This window comes from Balearica regulorum, chromosome 7 (assembly GCF_011004875.1).
Source record: "Balearica regulorum gibbericeps isolate bBalReg1 chromosome 7, bBalReg1.pri, whole genome shotgun sequence".
Classification (NCBI taxonomy): Eukaryota; Metazoa; Chordata; class Aves; order Gruiformes; family Gruidae; genus Balearica; species Balearica regulorum.
The window spans coordinates 28,618,635-28,636,483 of NC_046190.1; the positions used below are offsets into that span (position 1 = coordinate 28,618,635).

At 37.5% G+C, this 17,849-nt stretch overlaps 3 protein-coding genes across 4 annotated transcripts in view; 1 reads left to right on the plus strand and 2 right to left on the minus strand.

The window, feature by feature from the left end:
- The window catches only part of TSPAN14 (tetraspanin 14), a 34,867-nt gene extending 20,111 nt beyond the window's left edge, over nucleotides 1–14,756 (plus strand). Inside the window, exons 4-9 of the mRNA XM_075758688.1 lie at nucleotides 2,890–3,036; nucleotides 3,865–4,035; nucleotides 6,998–7,123; nucleotides 8,536–8,580; nucleotides 9,101–9,220; nucleotides 11,090–14,756. Coding sequence (XP_075614803.1) covers nucleotides 2,890–3,036; nucleotides 3,865–4,035; nucleotides 6,998–7,123; nucleotides 8,536–8,580; nucleotides 9,101–9,220; nucleotides 11,090–11,161 — 681 coding nt within the window. The 3' untranslated portion in view covers nucleotides 11,162–14,756. The remainder of the gene's footprint in view (nucleotides 1–2,889; nucleotides 3,037–3,864; nucleotides 4,036–6,997; nucleotides 7,124–8,535; nucleotides 8,581–9,100; nucleotides 9,221–11,089) is intronic.
- The window catches only part of LOC104641674 (DPY30 domain-containing protein 1), a 291,916-nt gene that overhangs the window by 58,657 nt on the left and 215,410 nt on the right, over nucleotides 1–17,849 (minus strand). The window lies entirely within an intron of this gene.
- Nucleotides 14,222–17,849, minus strand: part of LOC104638831 (rap1 GTPase-GDP dissociation stimulator 1) — a 39,517-nt gene continuing 35,889 nt past the window's right edge. For both annotated transcript variants that reach the window (XM_075758678.1, XM_075758677.1), the window contains one exon: nucleotides 14,222–17,109. In XM_075758678.1, coding sequence (XP_075614793.1) covers nucleotides 16,976–17,109 — 134 coding nt within the window. In that variant the 3' untranslated portion in view covers nucleotides 14,222–16,975. The remainder of the gene's footprint in view (nucleotides 17,110–17,849) is intronic.

The following is a 17,849-nucleotide window of genomic DNA, read 5'->3' on the forward strand; positions in this document are numbered from 1 at the left end:
GTGCTGGAGATGGAGTAACCCCACGCATCAGTAGGGGCTGGGGGTTGACTGCCTAGAAAGCAGCTTTGTGAGGGGGAAAAAACGTTTAAGCTCCTGTTGATCATTAAGTTGAATATGAGGTGTGTCTCATGTCAAGACCAACAGAATGCTGGGCTACATTAGCACCAATGTGGTTGAGGTAGGAGCTTTTTCCAATAATATTCATCGCACTTGAGGCTGCATTAGTGTGTTGGTTTTTTTAAAAGACACAATCCACGTTTGCCCTCTTGCCAACACATTTAAATTGAGATGGTGACGCAATGCTTACAAACATTAAAAGAAAGTGGACAACAAGTTAAGCATGTACAGTTGAACTTTTAATTCACTGTTTTAAGTGGCTGAAAGGAAGACTTAAAGGCTGAGTTTTACTCTTGGATTTTTTGACACTGACTTCAGGTATCAGGCTTCATTTCTTTATACCTGTAGGTATAAAGGCGCTGTTGTAAAGGGCAGCCTGTGCTTCAAAGAGCTTTTATGATCCTGCAGACGGCAGAGGCAGAAGCATCCTTAGAGATGAGTAAGTGAAATGAGATAGTCCCCTGAATTAATTCTCATTTATATCCTTCCTTCAGGATTTTTCACTTAACCTCTTTTGTTATGCAAAAAACCCCCCCCACAATATTCTTTTCAATGTTGTAAACATCAAATGTGAAATGAAGAAATTGTTGTGAACTAGCAACATCTGAGGGTGAATAATAGAGCCCAGTTCCTGCCAACTTTTTTTCATAACATGCTTTGATCAGAGGAAGTTTTCTTCCAAAAGATGTTGCTTGAGCAAGTGAGATTGTCTGTGAAGAAAAAAAAAAAAGCTTTAGTTTGGGTGTGGGAAGGAGATAGCTGGAATTACTTGTGAAAGTTTCAACATCCTGGTCCCACAGTGTTTGGTTTCATAGTGTGTTGGTTCTACAAAGATACTGAATTAGCCTAGCTAATCTTGGCATGTCTTTCTTGATTGTGGGGTCTGAGCCAAGGTTTGATTAGGTGGGACTCTAATTAACCTAGTAGATCAAGTCTGATAGTTAGCTGTGAGGTCTTACAGTTTGTAAGAATGGAAGTGTCACTGGTAACACTAACTAGAAAAGTCTTTGCTTCCCAAGACTGAATGCTGGGAAATCTATAAACCATGACCACTGATTAATAGACTATTTCAACTGTTAGTCACCAGCTGTTGCAGGGCAGTTCTGAGTTCTGCAGTTCAATTATTTTTTTTCTTGTCATGTCTTCAACCAGTTTTGGTAAAAACAACTCTGTTGTCTTGCTGTTGCCAAATTAACAGCTCTAAAAAGAACTGTTATGGAACACATTATGAAAGAAGATGAACTTCTGTATATTAGAATAGTACTGTTAGGGTCTCTTTGTCAGCTGATGAGGTTTCTTGATGTATTTTCTTCTAATGCTGTTTTCTGAATACATTATTTCTAAGTAAGCATTTAAATACAAAGTGGTACAGATTATTCTGAGGTATTGTCTTAGGATGTATATTCTTTGCACTTTAGCACAAACGTGAGTAGCAAGATGAGACTTTACATTCCTTTGACAGAATTAGAGTGCTTATATGAATTACTTTGAGTCTCTCTGATATCTTTCTCTTACACTAAATGTAGTGAGCTCGAATGTACTTTCTAAAGAAAAAACTCCAAAAAATAAACATGTAGTTATGGGATATTGCATTGTGATTTTTGTTATTTCTCTGCTTTAAAGAGAAAGTATTTCCTTATTAAAATGTTCTATGTATTGCTTATGAGTGTATGATGAACACTCAGACTATTGCAAGGCTGCCTGTATGTCCCTACAAATTCTTCTTGTTAAGAGTTTCAGCTGTTTGTCCCTTCTGTCTCCTGCATGTTGCATCTTGTTCTTGCACATTAAATGAAAAGCTTGTGTTTATGTGTTTGATGGAATTTTAATGGTAGCTGGTATATAAACTTAATCTCTTTAAAACCTAATCGAGAAATAAGGTCGTCACTGTGTTAGCATTACATTTACATAGAAGTAGAAATTCTGTCCTAAGATATAGGCAGACAGGCTTCACAGGTAAGATAACTGTCAAGATAAGTGGTGTCTCTGGATAAGTTAACCAAAAAAAATTTCTGCTAAATTAGGCAAATTGCAGGTATCTTATAGGGAATAGATAACTTATTTTGGAGTAAGAATTTGATCTGGGGTGAAAGGGCAATATTTAAACTATAGTTCTATTTTTTGCAATATTTTGGAGGACCATTCCTAAGACTATTCAGCACTAGAAAAGGTATAACTAAAATATTGAGAGCAAGAATCTCCTTCCCTTGAAAACCAAAACAAGACGTTGTGCCTCTCCCTTAAAATGTTACCCATAACCTGCTTTGAAGTTAGTATATTTCTCCTGTTCTGCCACCTAAATGTTAGGATTGGAAAAATTATTTTCTTAATTGTTTTAAAGACTTTGATATTGGCATGCCCTTCTGATTGATGCATTTCAAGTTAATATAAAGCATTAGTTGTTTTGCCTTGAAACTAAATGAATATTCAGTGATAGTATTGAGCTTTTGGCACCATCTTGTGGAAGCTTGCTTGGCAGATAGACCTAGGAGAAGAATGTGGTCTGAGTAGACAACTGCACTGAATTTACTTATTCAAACAATTAATAGCTATAATTTTGCATTAATACTTCCTCTGCTAGGGTAAAGAAAATTGGTATTGTCAATAACAATTTTACAACAAGACTTTTCCACGTAGGTAGCTGTTGGAAAGCTCAAGGGTTTGCAACCAATTCATTTGGAATTGTGGAAATCATGGGCATTCAGAAGGAATGTTAAAAGAAACATGCTTATAGTGGTCACCTCTTCCTGTTACTCTGTTTTTCTCTGTCAGGGTGTACTGTCTGATCTGACGAAAGTGACTGGTCTTCATGGTCTGGACCCAGTGGTGCTTGTCTTAATGGTGGGAATAGTGATGTTTACTCTGGGATTTGCTGGTTGTGTAGGAGCACTGAGAGAAAACATCTGCCTTCTGAAGTTTGTAAGTGATGTCATTATAGAAGTGGATTATTATACATGTGAAAGCTGGGAATGATGGGTGAAGAACTAGTAGCAAACCCAGATTAAATTATAGAATTTGGTTTGGTACAATGTATATGGCAAACTTACTCCCCTGACAAGCCTCTGAGTAATGGTATTAAAAGCAGTGTAGATTCAAAACTATGTATATATTTCCCCGTTCTGGAAAACATTTCTTCCCTTTTTCATTCATTCTGCTGTATAGTGATGTTGTTATAGTATGTATACCAGAGTCTAACGTTGTGTGTGTAATATCACAAAATGTGATGTTCTGGAACATATTTAGTCAGGAATTACTGAGAGGAGCTGGTATAGTGGCTTAGGGAGAACAAAATCCCTTAACTAAATGTTTGATGGGCAAAACTTGGGGACTTTGAGTGTGAAATCTCATAAACAGTTGTTTTTATGCTGAGGCTTCTTTGCTTTACATCTGAAAACAATTAAGCTGGACAAAAAGAAAAATAAAACTGAAACAACCCAAGAAGTAATATCAAGACTGCTTTAGCCCTGTGCCTTTCAGATTCTCATTTATTATGTTCACTGCTGTGCATAATGACTTGTGGTGTGGTGCTCATTCTACTGTTGGGTTCAGGTGACCAAACCAAAAAGATAACTCTACCTCTTGGAGGTTTCTTTATGTTGTATTCTTATTTAGCATACTGTGTTTTCATGGTATCTGTGCTGAGGGAGAATTTTAACCTAGTTCTCTTTGTCTGTTTCTGGTGGAGTTGGAGTAGGGATGCATTCAAAATGAATGGATATTTTATAATTTGGGATTTTTTTTTTACAGTTTTGTGGAGCAATTGTCTTTATATTCCTGCTGGAGTTGGCAGCGGCAGTTCTGGCTTTCCTGTTCCAGGACTGGGTGAGGGACAGGGTCAAGGAATTCTTTGAGAATAACATTAAATCCTACAGAGATGATATTGACCTCCAGAACCTCATTGATTCGCTACAGAAAATAGTAAGTTCATATCCTGTCACTTCTTTCGTGCATTCTAGAAGAATATGTAGATTTGGAAGTTTTCCTCTTTGTTAAATTTATCATGTTCTGTAGCTAATAGTGCTGAGTTAGACGTGGTGTTTTGCTCTTTCTGCATTGAAAGCATCGGGGAAGCAAGATATTCTGAGATACAGTGCTGTTCTAACTGCAAATGTGGAAACTCTGCCAAGCATCCATCTGCCTTTTGACTTTCTTGACTTGCACATGGCCTTTTATCTCCTGACATGCACCTCATCTTGAAGCAGACGATTTTTAACTGGGAAAGGCTAGTCTCTGGTCAGGTAGCTGCCAAGGAAGGTTGAAACAATTTTACACTCCTGTGGTCTTAAAATTTTCAGTTACCCGAAGAGTGATGTACACCAGGAGATCACAAGGCTTGTGCTAGTGAGCCAGATGGCTTTCAATCAGCTGCTTTTGTAATCATGCCCAGGAAACAACCAGTGAGGGTGACTCTTCTGACTTATTTATTTGTGTGTGGTTAAAAAATATACAGAGAGAAACAGAGTGCATATGTGAGTACTTCATGAACAGGTAAAATGGTTATCTCCTTTATGGGTTTTTTTTCCCTTATGAAAGAAGGTTGGTTTTGTCTGTCATTGATCTTCTAGATCATGTTAGAAATCTGTCCTCATAGCTCAGTTTGATAGCAAAGTATGTTTTAGAGTGGATACCAGTTTGGTCAGCTGTATATTACCACCAGTTACTTATCCTGTTCATTCACTCTTGTGTGCATTGATACGGAAACATCTTCTGACTAAGCTGCTTGGATAGATTTCAGTGCTGTTTTGCTTTAGCTTTCAGGGCTAAGGGCACCTTTTTTGTAAGGTAGGACTCCTGACCATGATCAGCATAGGTAATTGTCTGTGTTGTCCACTCTGTTGCTCTTTGTTTATCTAATGTCAGTGTAGTCAGCTAGGCTAATACGCTAAGCTGATTTACAGTTGAACTCCAGTTAAATACTTTTCAATGAAAATAAAAGGCTGAGCTTACTGAAAGGAGGTCACTAGCCAGATTAACAAGCTAATAAACCTGAAAAAGGAAAGACCAGAAAAATCTCTGAATTGACCTGTCGTTGATCCATACCTGAAGGTACTGAGGAAGGAGGGGAAGTATGCAGCGTGGATTAGCAAGTGTAGTTCTGCAAGGGTTGAACAACAAGGTACAGCGGTGTGTTCAGATGCCTCACTGAAGCCCATCTTCTAAGTAGCCATGCTCCTTAGGCTGACTTGTTCCACTTTCAGCGTGTGCCTTGGGACCCTATGTCAGGTCTTGCTGAGATGGAGTTAACTTTCCCAATAGCAGCCCTCAGTGCTGTCTATTGGTAGCAAGCAAGGTGTTGATAACACATTGGTGTTTTGGCCACTGCTGAGCAGTGCTGGCACAGCACTAAGGCTAAATTGTAATTTACAATGTTTATCTTCTGGTACAACTGCTACGTGTACTGAAGCCCTGCTTCCTGGGCAGTGGCTGGACATTGCCTGCTGATGGGAAGTAGAAAATATATCTTGTGGTTTTCCCTTACTTCCATGTGTGGCCTTTTGCTTTGGTCAAGATAAAGGCAGTTTATTAAAGAGGGGTTTTTCATCTAATTTTTTCCTCTCCCTGTCCTGCTGAAGAGAGGATTGAGAGAGCAGCTTGGTGGGCACCTAGTGTTCAGCCAAGGTTAAACCACCACAGACCCAGAGAGCTTTTTGTAGGCAGCTCCTTGCTCAGGCTAATTAGATTACTTTCAGGCTTCATAGTCTCTACCTTACTAAGGTATATTAGCATGTCTAGTGGTTGTATGGCCTTTTAAAAAGGCATAGATGTGTGTGGGAGAATGGACTAGAAAGACAAAAATGAACCTCTTGGCTTTCTTCATGGTAAATGTATTAGTGACCGAAAATCGTTCGTTCTTGATGTTTTTCTATTCTGACCATTCTGTTCAGCTCTTCAGTCATATTTCCTGTGCAAACTACGTGTAAGCAATTCTGCTCTGTTCACATATGTGTCTGTCACAACTTGATAACTCCTGAATCCATTTACTGACTTCAAGTTTTGGTGATCTTGCAGACTGTTAGGTTAATACCAGTCTTGTGAAGACGGGCAGTGGGCAGAGGAGAAATGCTAGAGGTAACCCAAGAGGATAGAACATCCTGAGGTACCAGGAAAATCTGTGTGATGGTATAACATTTCAAGTAATCAAATTTTAGAGAAAGATTTGAGCCCTTAAATATCCAGGCCCGTAAACTGCAAAGCATAACTTAATAAGAAACTAACTTTCTTTAGCTCCATGAATTTGAACATTCCTTGAAATGTTGGGATTTTCCCAACCTGCAATTATGGTAATTATATTACACTGTTTGGGTCAAGAAACTTATGTGAAATACTTCTAGAGTTGACTGACCTTTGAGCTAGTGAGACTTTAGCACTTAGTCCATTTGGATATGAAAACCTTCTAATTTAAAGGAAAGGAAGTATATTCACAAATGTTTGGATCCACTCTTTACAGTAAACAAGGAAAAGAAAACTTGTTGATTCATGAAGATTTAAGGATGGAGTCACAAATTTAAAGAAACATTTTTCATAGTTTTTCTGGTTTTGGTTGACTTGGAAATAATGGGAGTACAAAGCATTTGTATAACCTCCTTTGTTGCACCGTTTATGGATGTACAGAGATTACATCTAGCAATTACATCTAAAGTGATAGTTCATAAGATTTTGCTTGTCATGCTGACATCTGTTTCCAGGAGCAGTATGCCAAATGTATTGCTTTGATTTCATAGAGTCACAGTATTGATTATTCATTTTTTACTCTAATGTTGCTGTTGATTCTGTACAGCCTTAGAGAAAGTGAAGATGATGAACAAATATCATTCCAGAGAGTTTGTTCAATTGTCTCTACAGTGCCTGCAAATGCTAAGTGTTTGTTTATCTGTTGCAGAACCATTGCTGTGGTGCCCAAGGTCCAGATGACTGGGACTTTAACATATACTTTAACTGCAGCAGTGAAAGCAAAAGTCGTGAGAAGTGCGGTGTTCCTTTTTCCTGTTGTATACCTGATCCTGCTGTAAGTTGTTTCCTGGCTTTGTGTTTCTCTGATGTTTCAGAGTTATGAAAGGAAGTACTTCCTGAATACAGCGTGATGACTAGGGCTTTGAAAGGTCTTCTAAATGACCAAAATTACTCTTGCGCAGACAAACTCTTTTCATGTTTCTGTTCTATCCCTTTTAGAGTCCAAATATGGCAACCTGTTATTCAGCTGAAAATTCATTGTCACCAAAAATTCACGCTATTTTTGTATGGCTTTAGTCTGCAAGTATTGGTGCTGTGATATATTTTTTTTATACGCAATGTGTTGTTTCCTTGAACTCATGGCCTCTTATCTAGCTTGGAAGGACCTGAGAGCACTGTAAGCAGTGTGTTTGCCCCAGTTAAAATTAATGTTACACCACTGCTCTGCCGGACAAGGAGGAGTAACTCCATTTGCTGATTGTTTATCAGTGACTAGTAAAGTGCTCATGCACAAACTCAGTTTGAAGCACTTGAGTCAATTCTCTGTTTTTGGCAATATTTAGGTGCTTATTGGTTAGATCTGTTTACTGAACTTTAGGAATCTGACCCTTTCAGTGAAAGCCAAAATGTGGAGGTAGGAACTAATGTATAATTCTTTATAGTATTAGTGGGAATAGTTACAGCTGAAAGTCAGTCCAGCAATCCTCATGCAGAGCAGATAGCCATTGGTAGGTTATACTAAGGCTTTTGATTGTCTTGGAAATCAGCCAAGGAAAGACTGTCAGGGAAATATTCCATGTTCAGATTCCCTAGTAATAATTTTCTATTTTAATTTGGAGCAGTACAATTCCTGTAACTTTCTGTTGGGATCTGCAACTGGAGTGTTTTGCCTTGATGATTAGGTGTATCTTGGATCTGGGTTATCTGTGAGACTTTGAACTATCAACTGAGGGGGCTCGAGTGGCTTGCAGCTGTTACTTGTTTTAGCTGGTTGGGATAGCAAGTTGTATACCATTTGAAATGATGGACTTGTAAGGCATATTTCTCCACTGCAGATGTAAATAAGTCAGCCTGGTATCTTTATTGCTACCTCAGTGTTAAGGCATTACTTGAAATAGCTAACACGAAACTGATCTTGGAAATGCAGATGTCTTATCTGTATGCTGGCAGTCCATGCCACAGTTGCTACTCTTCATGTCAAAAAGTCCTTGCTCTAGTTGAAAGCCAAGCGAGAGAAGGAGCTGGGATTTCTGGTGGACTATGCTTACCTGCTAGTATACACCTCTGCTTTGTCATTGCTTTTCTTGTGTTCTACTAGTGCTTTGCTCATTTTTACTAGAAATGCTTGTTCAAATGGTTGGCTCTGACAGTCCTGATTTGTGAATCTAAAAGACAGAAAAGCTTCCTGTGAACAGGAAGTTTGTATTCAATTCAATTGATTTAAAATAAATCTTTTTTACTTTGCAGCAAAAAGTTGTGAATACACAGTGTGGCTATGATATCAGAAAGAAGGTAAGGTGCTGGGATCTTGCTGTCTGTCATGTTCTGTGCCTGCATAGGCGAAACAGTGGAATTACTGATATATATGTCAGCTTAAAATTCTGGGAACTGATTGAGTGTGCTACATCATACTACGAGTGTGGTAGAGATTGTCCTTGTTTAAAGTAAAATTGTACTGTGGGAGAGTGGAGAAAACAAGTGATGGAACCAGTAAAGGGGAAGATGTGTTTCAAAAAGTGGTAGGACTTGCATTTTGAATGTGCATTTCAATTATTAGTTCTAATAGTCTAACTCTGAATTCAATTATCTGCTAATTTGAAAGTAGTTTAATAGCAGGATATGCAGGAACATACTAACATCAATAGCTGACATTCTCTGATTTAATCTGGGCATATATGTATTTCTGGTGTCTGGTTAAAAACATTACTGCATAAGTGACAAATCATTAGTTTACCTGTATCATGTGACTGACTGATCTTATAATAAACTTGAGCAGAAAAGTAATATGCTTATTGTTCCTTTCCATATTCAGAGCAAGAGTCAATGGGATGATCAGATTTTTGTCAAAGGATGCATTCTTGCTCTTGAAGCTTGGTTACCCCGAAACATCTATATTGTTGCAGGTGTCTTCATAGCTATCTCACTGCTCCAGGTTAGTTGTTTTTGTTATGCTACTCTAGGAAAAGTGTCAAGTTTATCTTCAGCAGATTTATACCTGCAAAAGTAGGTATGGAGGGAGGTAGAGTAAATATTTTGACGCTGTGGATTTTTTTAGGTATGAGAATAACATGGAAAAAATATTTTTAGGGTGGGGGACTTAGAGTAAAAATATCTGATATCAGCTAATCTTAATTCTGTTGAAATTATGTTCCTCAAAGCAATGAAGGTCACTATAAAAATACAATACAATTATAATACATACAGTAAACGATTGTGATTAATATAGTTATATTAATATATTATTATTATGTAAAATAATGTGATACAATAATAAGCTTCTGACACTTCAGTATGCCATGATGGAGGGGAGATCTTCTGGTCATGTACTCGAGTAAATCTGAACTACAGTCTTCTATCACTAAAGTGAAATGACTAAAATACAGTTCTGTCCTTCATGCTAAGTTTACCACTCAGCTGGCTGTGACACATACCACACTGCTCAAAAAAAGTTGAAGGGAAGAGCAGGGAAAATGTGAACAGGTTGCAATGGAATATTAGCAGAACCAGATGAAGGAGTTGCTGTGACCTCTTCCAGTACCTTGTCGGTGCTTGATACGTCAAAGAAAGAACCAAATTCTCAGTAAAATGTATCAGATTACTTTTTTCAAGGTGGATTCTGCTTTCATTGTGGCAGTTGTTTACACTTACCTATGTTTCTTGGCTATGGTACCGCTTCACTCAGTGGGAAATAACAAACTTTTAAGTCCACTACAGAATGTATTTTCCATTTAACTGAAAACAGTTGAGCATAGAATGTTGGCACAATACCTGTTCCCAGCCATGATAATACAGCCCTCTGCTGGGGTCTTGATATTTTATCACAATGTAATAGTGCTTCCATGGCTTTGAGATGCTGTCCTGAGAACAACACCTTCCGTTAGGAAGATGTTCAAGATACGAAGTCTAATCTTTTGACAGTGTGTGGACTGACAATAGTTTATTCATGTCCTGAGTGCCTGTGAAACCACTTTGTAACTTGCATTTTCAAATTGGGTCTTTCTTCTGCATTAAACTATTTCATGGTGAGACTGAGTGTTAAATATAACCTGTCTACACCTAAAACAAACCTTTTGGCTTTTCCAAAACTTCACCCCAGTCTTCTGTGGTTTTACTGAGAATGTTCAGGAAATGTGCTGAGTTATGAATTTATCCTCAATTTATAAAGGAAGATTTCCCTGAACTTGAGTGAATGTTAAAATTTGAAATGTAAATGTCTTCGAATAATCTGGGACTTTTCTCACTACTGTTTGTGACAAAAATTTCATGTTAGTGCAGGTAATTGTACATTCTGTATGTATTTTAAAAATTTGATCAGAAAATTGACTGGATTATCCAAAGCTGTGGAATGAATGAAACTTCCTGATTTGTAACTTTAGCAATAGGTAAGTGTTCTAAGACTCAAGTTTACTTGAGTCTTAAGTGGATTTCTTCTAGCTCTAGGGCATCTAGAAGCTTATTACTTTGAATGCTGCTGAAGGGTTACATGAAAGCATCTTTTTCTCAGAAGTTTTATTTCCTGCAAGATTCTGCTGCCTTTATTACTTTTGAGTAATAACCATGCTTTGATGGATGATCCTGGCTATGAAATGATATCTGAACCTGCAAACCTTTATGAATGTGTATCTTGATTCACAAGAGTAGTTGCGCTGACATCAGTGCAGTGTAATAAGAACACATAAGAAGTAGGTTCCTGTTCCACTATAATGACAATGGTAATAGGCTCTAATTTTAGAAACAGCTTGCAGACTGGTACGTTACAAGTGTTTCATCTTACAAATTATTTGGTTTTTTGTCTTTTCAGATTTTTGGGATTTTCCTAGCCAGGACATTGATTTCTGATATTGAAGCTGTTAAGGCAGGTAATGCCTTCTGAAAATAAAAGCAGACACATGTTGCAAAAAAAAGCATATTTTACAGTTCTTGGTTGGACTCCAAGGTGGAAGAAATGCACTCCTGTTATTAAAACATTGTGTGGATTTTACTCTGTTCATGCTTTTTTTTTTAGAAGCTGGTACAAAAAAAAATCCAAACACACACCCGTCTACCTTTTTTCTAATGAGACATCTCAGTACACCAGCACTGATCTCTGAGGAAGAAATGGAATTTCCCAAGACATTAGTGGAACAGATTTTAGAGATTGTGGCAAGGAGATGTGAAACTGCTGTAAACCCTTTCCTTGAAGGATTAGCATGAAGATTGTTCTGTTTTCACTCCTAACTGTCATCAGTCTCAAAATGTAATCTTTTCAGAAGGCCTGCTGATTTGTTCATAATCTTGGAATCTTTTTAATCTCTACAATGGGACTCGTCTTTTGGCAAGATATCCAGCAACTGTAATCATCCTGGTATTGGAAATTGGAAAAAAGTCACAAATTGTCTAGTTCTTTGATCTTTCAGTTGTGCGGAAGTAGAGATATTTCTATTTGACTGGGAATAAGTAGTTGTCTTAAGAACAGGGACTTCTGCCCAGCATCAGAACTTGACTAACCAATGCAGTTTTGAAAATGCAAGTTTTTTTGCCATGATGGAAAAACCTGACTATCTGTAGCATTATGTTAGGCCATTTCAGGCAAGGGGGTGTGAATCCCTGATGTTTTTTCCTATCCAATATTTCCTAATTGTAAATATTCTTTATTTATAGAAGAAAAAAACTCTTTAAAAATGCTTTTTATTGATAAGTAATATCTTTAAAAAGTGTTGTCTGCAGAAGTTTCAAAGTGCAGCTTGTTTCAGTAGGTAGCAAGCATAGTATGCTGGTTGATGGTTTTTGCCTTTCCTCTAGTTTCAACTGCTATATTGATCTTCACAAGTCCTTATTACTAATATCAGGACTGATGAAAAATATCTAAGTTCAGTAATGATCCCTAGTGAATTCTTTTTTAATGAGGAAATACACATTTAGTGAAAGATTAGAGTTGAATTTTTAAATCTTCTGTAAAGCTATTGAATAATCGGTTCTGCTTTTATTCTGATACATGGTTCAAATGCCAATCACAATATGGTGAAATACAATTTCTTCACAGTAATTTTCTGCATCAAACTGAACTACTCCTGCTGAAGCCAATTTTTTTTAATCAGGTGAAAACTAAACTCTTCTTCCTGTCCTCCTTTCTTGGAGGTTCAGTAGATGGATCTGTAGTTCAGTAAGAGTTTCAGTCTTCTATAAAATACTTCGGCATAGTATTAGCTGTATGATAGAAGTATGTGACTCAGAAGTTCTTGGGAGTAGCTGTCAGTTTTACTATGGACCATAAAACTAACATTGACTGCTTCCAGTGACACCAGTTTTTTCAGGGAGAGCAGGTTTATTTACAGTGCCTAACATAGTGTAAATTTTAAAAAAGTATATATTTTTATAATGATATTTTAGTACATGTAGTCTGCCTGAATGATTTAATACTTGTTATTTCCAAAGTATATGCCTTTCTTAGGAAGCCAAACTTTTCAATATCTCTAATGCCCTTTTTTCTATTATGCATGTATTAATGGACATTTCACTGGCAAAAGCTGATCAACAGTAAGAATCTTTGTGTCTGCATTGATTGTCCAGACATCCTTCTAGCTTTTAATCTGGGAAGCACTTCACAGACAATGCTCTTTCTCATGTGTACTTCAGTTCAGCTTTCATAGTTCTTTTTCTGGCCAGTGATTAAGACACAACAGGAAAAGGAAGCTTGTCTAAGGATGGCTGATTTTCTTACAGTAGCAGAGAACAGTCTGCTGTTACTCATCTGAAAAACCTGAAAGCAAAATCACTAGAAGTGCACTGCTATTTTTTATAGCTTCGATATATAAGCAAGAGTAATTTTTTCGGTAGAGCCTTGAATTTGAGATCTGTATTACTTATTTGTTGAATCTAGTCTATTAGGAGCAGCCAAAAATATGCTGCTATTACTGTGCAAGCAGCAATGCAGTGTCCAGCAACCTTTGCTTAAACTCTGGTGCTTAAAACTTAACCACACCTCATCAACCAACTTACGGTGTTAAGATTATGTGTAATAATCTGATGTATGTAAAATTGGAAAAATATGCTTTCTATTTGTAAATTTTATTTGTAAAAATCGTGTTGAAAATTGCATCTAGGGAGTACTTTTTCCTTTGCCACTTTCTGATACAGAAAGCTTCTAATGCCTGGAAGTAATTTCAGCAGTTGACCAAATCATCATCGTGTCAAAGATATCCATGGAGTTCATGAGCTGAAATTAGCTGGCAACAAGAGCCAGTGTCATGGATCAGGATTCCACTGTCTGCAAATCTTGCCAAGTTGCCTGAAGACAAATGAATCCTTGGTTTCTTTTTGAAGTACTGTTTGCATGCAAAACAATTTAATTGATGTATCGTCTTTCCACAGTTTATTTCTACTGGCTTTGGCCGTATTAACACCAGCTTTGTATCAATGCTCCAGTTATTTGGAACTGAATTCAAGAAAGGAAGTTCAACCTATCTGAGATCTTTAAATTCATGGAGTGATTTGTTTTCACTGTGGATAAACTTCTCTGTGCTTATTCAGTATCACTTTTACAAACCTTGGGGCTCTAGGCTGGTTTACCCCTAGACATTCTGAAGTGCACCCCCATTGACGTTACACATGGCTAGTGTAATTTCAGACTTGGAAAGGGAATGCTTTCTTACCACTTTCTACCTAGTTATGTTTAGCACCTTCTCTGTGGACCTGCAGTGACTTCATGGCTAAAGATTTAGGTTGTGGTTTAAAAGAAGTCTTGTCAGCAAAAGCAGTTGGGTGTGGGACTGCATCTAAAGCCTTGAAGGAGAAGCAATTAAATGATCTCACAAAGAGATTTGATAAATTGTTGATGTTGAGATTTCAGTGGTTGCATTTGGAACAACTCCACAAACACTACAATGGAAACGAGATTTTTAATGAAGATGTCAAATGAGATCAGACTTTAATAACTAGACTGAGAGAAGGAAACTTTTCAGTGTGATCACTTTTATTTCTCAGAAATGAGCACAATTTATTTCTGTGAAGCAATGTATTTATTTGTCAGTATGTTTGACAGTGCAGCTGCCATTTTGTTTCTAATAATATAACTACATTAGGACACAGTTTTCCTGTACGTGAAGAGGAAGATGAACATAAGCGCTGAAAGAAGTGCAGTGACCAAAGGAGCCTCAATTGCCTCCTGAAAACCTGAATATTTCTTCGCAAGAGGTCTTTAGTTTTGACCCTCACAGTGCCATGTGGATTGACTTGTGCCTCCAGTCCATTGAGATTGATGTGGCAATTGGCTTATATGTAGAATTGCCTTGTTTTTCATCTCCCTGTTCCATCCTTTCTCCTCTCTCCCCCTTCCTGCTTATGGGTTATCATGCAGCTTGAATGTTGTCTACCCAGCGGAAGGAGAGGTTCCGTTTCTTCTTCTGAGATGGTTTTTCTGAGTGACTTTCAGTTGGTTTTTTTTCTTCAAGCCTTAAATTTGATTAAATAAAATTTAATGTTTTGTATTCCTGGAGTTTGTTTTCTAAGATTTGTTGCTTCCAGTCACTAACATTTCTCTCTAAGGTTGTTTAGACTGGCTACTTTGTGGATAACTACAGAAATGGTAAAGGTCTGTGGTGTTCATGTGTATATCTTGCTGAAACTAATTCTTGATTATTTTTTCATATGGGCTGCTGAGTAACAGATTAACACTAATGCTTTTCTCTCAATTGTTAATGGAAAGTGATGAACAAGTGAAGAGCTGTAGAATGGTGTAGAGAAATTTAAAACTGCTGTTTGTACTTTAACTGTGGATAATGGCAGTCATAGCTCTTGTGATTTGCACAATCTTTGGTTTATCATGTCTGAGCAATGTTCCTGAAATTACTCTTAAGAGTGCAGAAGGGAAGTAACTTTAGGTTTGAAGATGAGGCTTGCAGAAATTGTTTGTGTCTGCTTCTTGGAGCATTTTAATGTTTCTTTAATGCATTAAAACGTGATTTGAATTAGTAAGGTCAGAGAAACATTAACCAATAGATAATGGCTATATTAATGCAATATCTAGAATGCTAAGGCTGGATCATTTCTGAAAATGACTTAACTTTGAATGTGGTTATTTGGGGGCGGGGTGTGTGTATATATGCAGAACTTAAAGATCCTGATATATCTCATACTAATGCCTGGTTTAGGCACAACCCCATATCTTAAGAAGTTGAGGTTGTCGGAAACTATTTCTCATTTTGCCATTGGAAATGTGTAGGATGCTCACATCACTGTGTGCTTTAAGCTAGAGAGGAAACTGCATATGACTCAGCTCTTGTTTTTCTTTTTTCCTACCATGTGGTGAAAACCTGCTTGTGTGTTACTCACCAAGTGACTTGTCTGGGGTGGTTTTATGAAATGCTCTTTCTCAGGAGTACTCCTGAAAGTGATACTTTGTAGTGGGCTAAATAGTGTAAAAATGTTTTGCAAGTGGGAAAGCTTTTGCAGGAACAAATTTGTTATGTTTGTTCACAGACCTGAGCCAGTTATACTCAAATTGTCTGAGAACAGGAGGCCTTGTTGACTTTTAAATATTCCCTGCTTATAACAACTTTTTAAAGGTCAGTACTTTCCTGCGTTTTCTCAATAGCTTTTACTACTGGCTAATAAGAGTCGTTGCTCCCTAGCTCTTCAGTATCTACCACTACAGGGTTTTGAATTTGATCTCCTAGGTCTTGGCAATGTGACTCTGGAACATACTTGCAACTGCTTCAAAAAGTTCCCCATAAGAGCAAGTTGTGCTATAGGTCCTGTTCTTACCTTTTTTATCAAGTGACCATTTTTAAATATGAAAAGTTTCTGTAGAAATGTTCAGAGGCATTTATTTTACTACAATTTTTTACTATCTAAAGTTAAACCCAGGTTCTTTTACTGGAGATGATTTAATGAAAGGCCAGCTGCCTCCAAATCTTCACACATGCCCACTTGTAATTTTTAACTAGCTTGAACTTGTCCAAGAACTGTATGGACATTGACTGCAGTTTCTTGTAGCCTTTGCTTCTACTAAGTGTCATTCCAGATTACAATAGCTGCAAATCTGAAATTAGGACAAGACCCTGACCTAGATACTTAGGAATATAGCTTGTGATGCTAGCAGGTAAAAATAAGATGAACTTTAAAACTGGAAATTGAAGAGGGAGTTGTTTTAAAGGAACAGTTTCATGGCATTTTTAATGTGTTCAGTTAACAGCTGGGCTCACAGGTTGATTCACAATGTGCAGAGGTCAAATTGGTGCCAGTTAGCCCTTTGCATTGTTTAAGCTACAGCTCTCATCTAATCTAAAAGCCCATTGTTTCAGGTGCTTGAGTTTTTTTGTGATGAGTTAAAATCCTATAGATATCAGAAAAAGCTACAAGTGATATCCTGATTTGACAAAACCAAGCAGCTTAATAATGTATTACAGAAGTGCTGATTGTCTGATGTTTCCCAAGAGATGTTTTCTAAGACCACTTGCTTGACAGGCCTTATTCCTACTGCTGTGTATTAGTAGCTCAGTGAAGAGCAGCAGCGATGTATCTGTAGGCCAAATAGATGAGCAAGAGTATTTTTTTGTATGTACAGCTTGAAAAGCGGGAGCTGTACCTGGGCTTTTAGTAGTGTTGGTTATGCGGCAGCATGACAAATGCAAGGTAGGGTTGGCAAAGCTGGCATTTTATTGCATTTGCCTCAGCAACAATGCAGGGTTGCTATGGGGAAGAAGGGAGGCTACTGGGGTGTCTCTCCTCTCAAGATCTGTAATGTTGTGACAGCTTCCTTGACCACATTTGCATTGCTATGACTGCAGAGTTGTTCGAGGGTTTCTTTAATCTTGTCCTCTTCTATTTCTTGTCTCAGATCACCTGAATGGGAGATGAAGTGCTGACTTTTAGTGACATGCCATGGCAGCATAGTGGCTCCCAACAATCGTTGTAAGAAAAAAGTTTGGAGTACTTGCTGTTTAAAATGAGCTGCTTTAATTTAAATAAATTTCTCTCAATAGATACCCTTTCAGCTATTGAAAGTATTGAACAAGTTAAGATTTTTCCTCCTGTTTGGCTTCCAAGAACTGATTGAACATAAGAAAAGCATTTTGAAAATGTGAAAAGTAAAAATGTAGTTGTTCTAGCATTTTTTTTGCCTGTGTACTTTTTGTTAGCCTTTCATATTAGTATGACTCAATTCTTTGTGTTAGCTAGTCTGTAAAGTGCTAAGTATATACACCTCTGGAAAAGTCTTGTAGATCACATCTGCTGTGTCAGTACTCTGTGGTAGCACTGAAGGATGCAAATACTTATCCCTGTTGCATTATCTATGTGGCTACAGGGGAGAAAAAGAGTATACTGCAAAATCCAGTTTGTCTGCCAATATAGAGAGGCTCCAGGATTTGGAAGGCAGCTCCCCTGGTGGCGTATCCTTGCCTGAACACAATCATTATTTACAATTTCCATGATTTATGTATTAATATGTGAGAAACTGGCACAAGATCTTTGGACTCCTGTTTTCAAGGTGGTTGTTTTCAGTTAGTGCCACACATCCAGGATGAGTCTGATCTTGTTCGAAGCATTTTAAGTCTACCCTAACCATGGAGTAAGAGAAACTG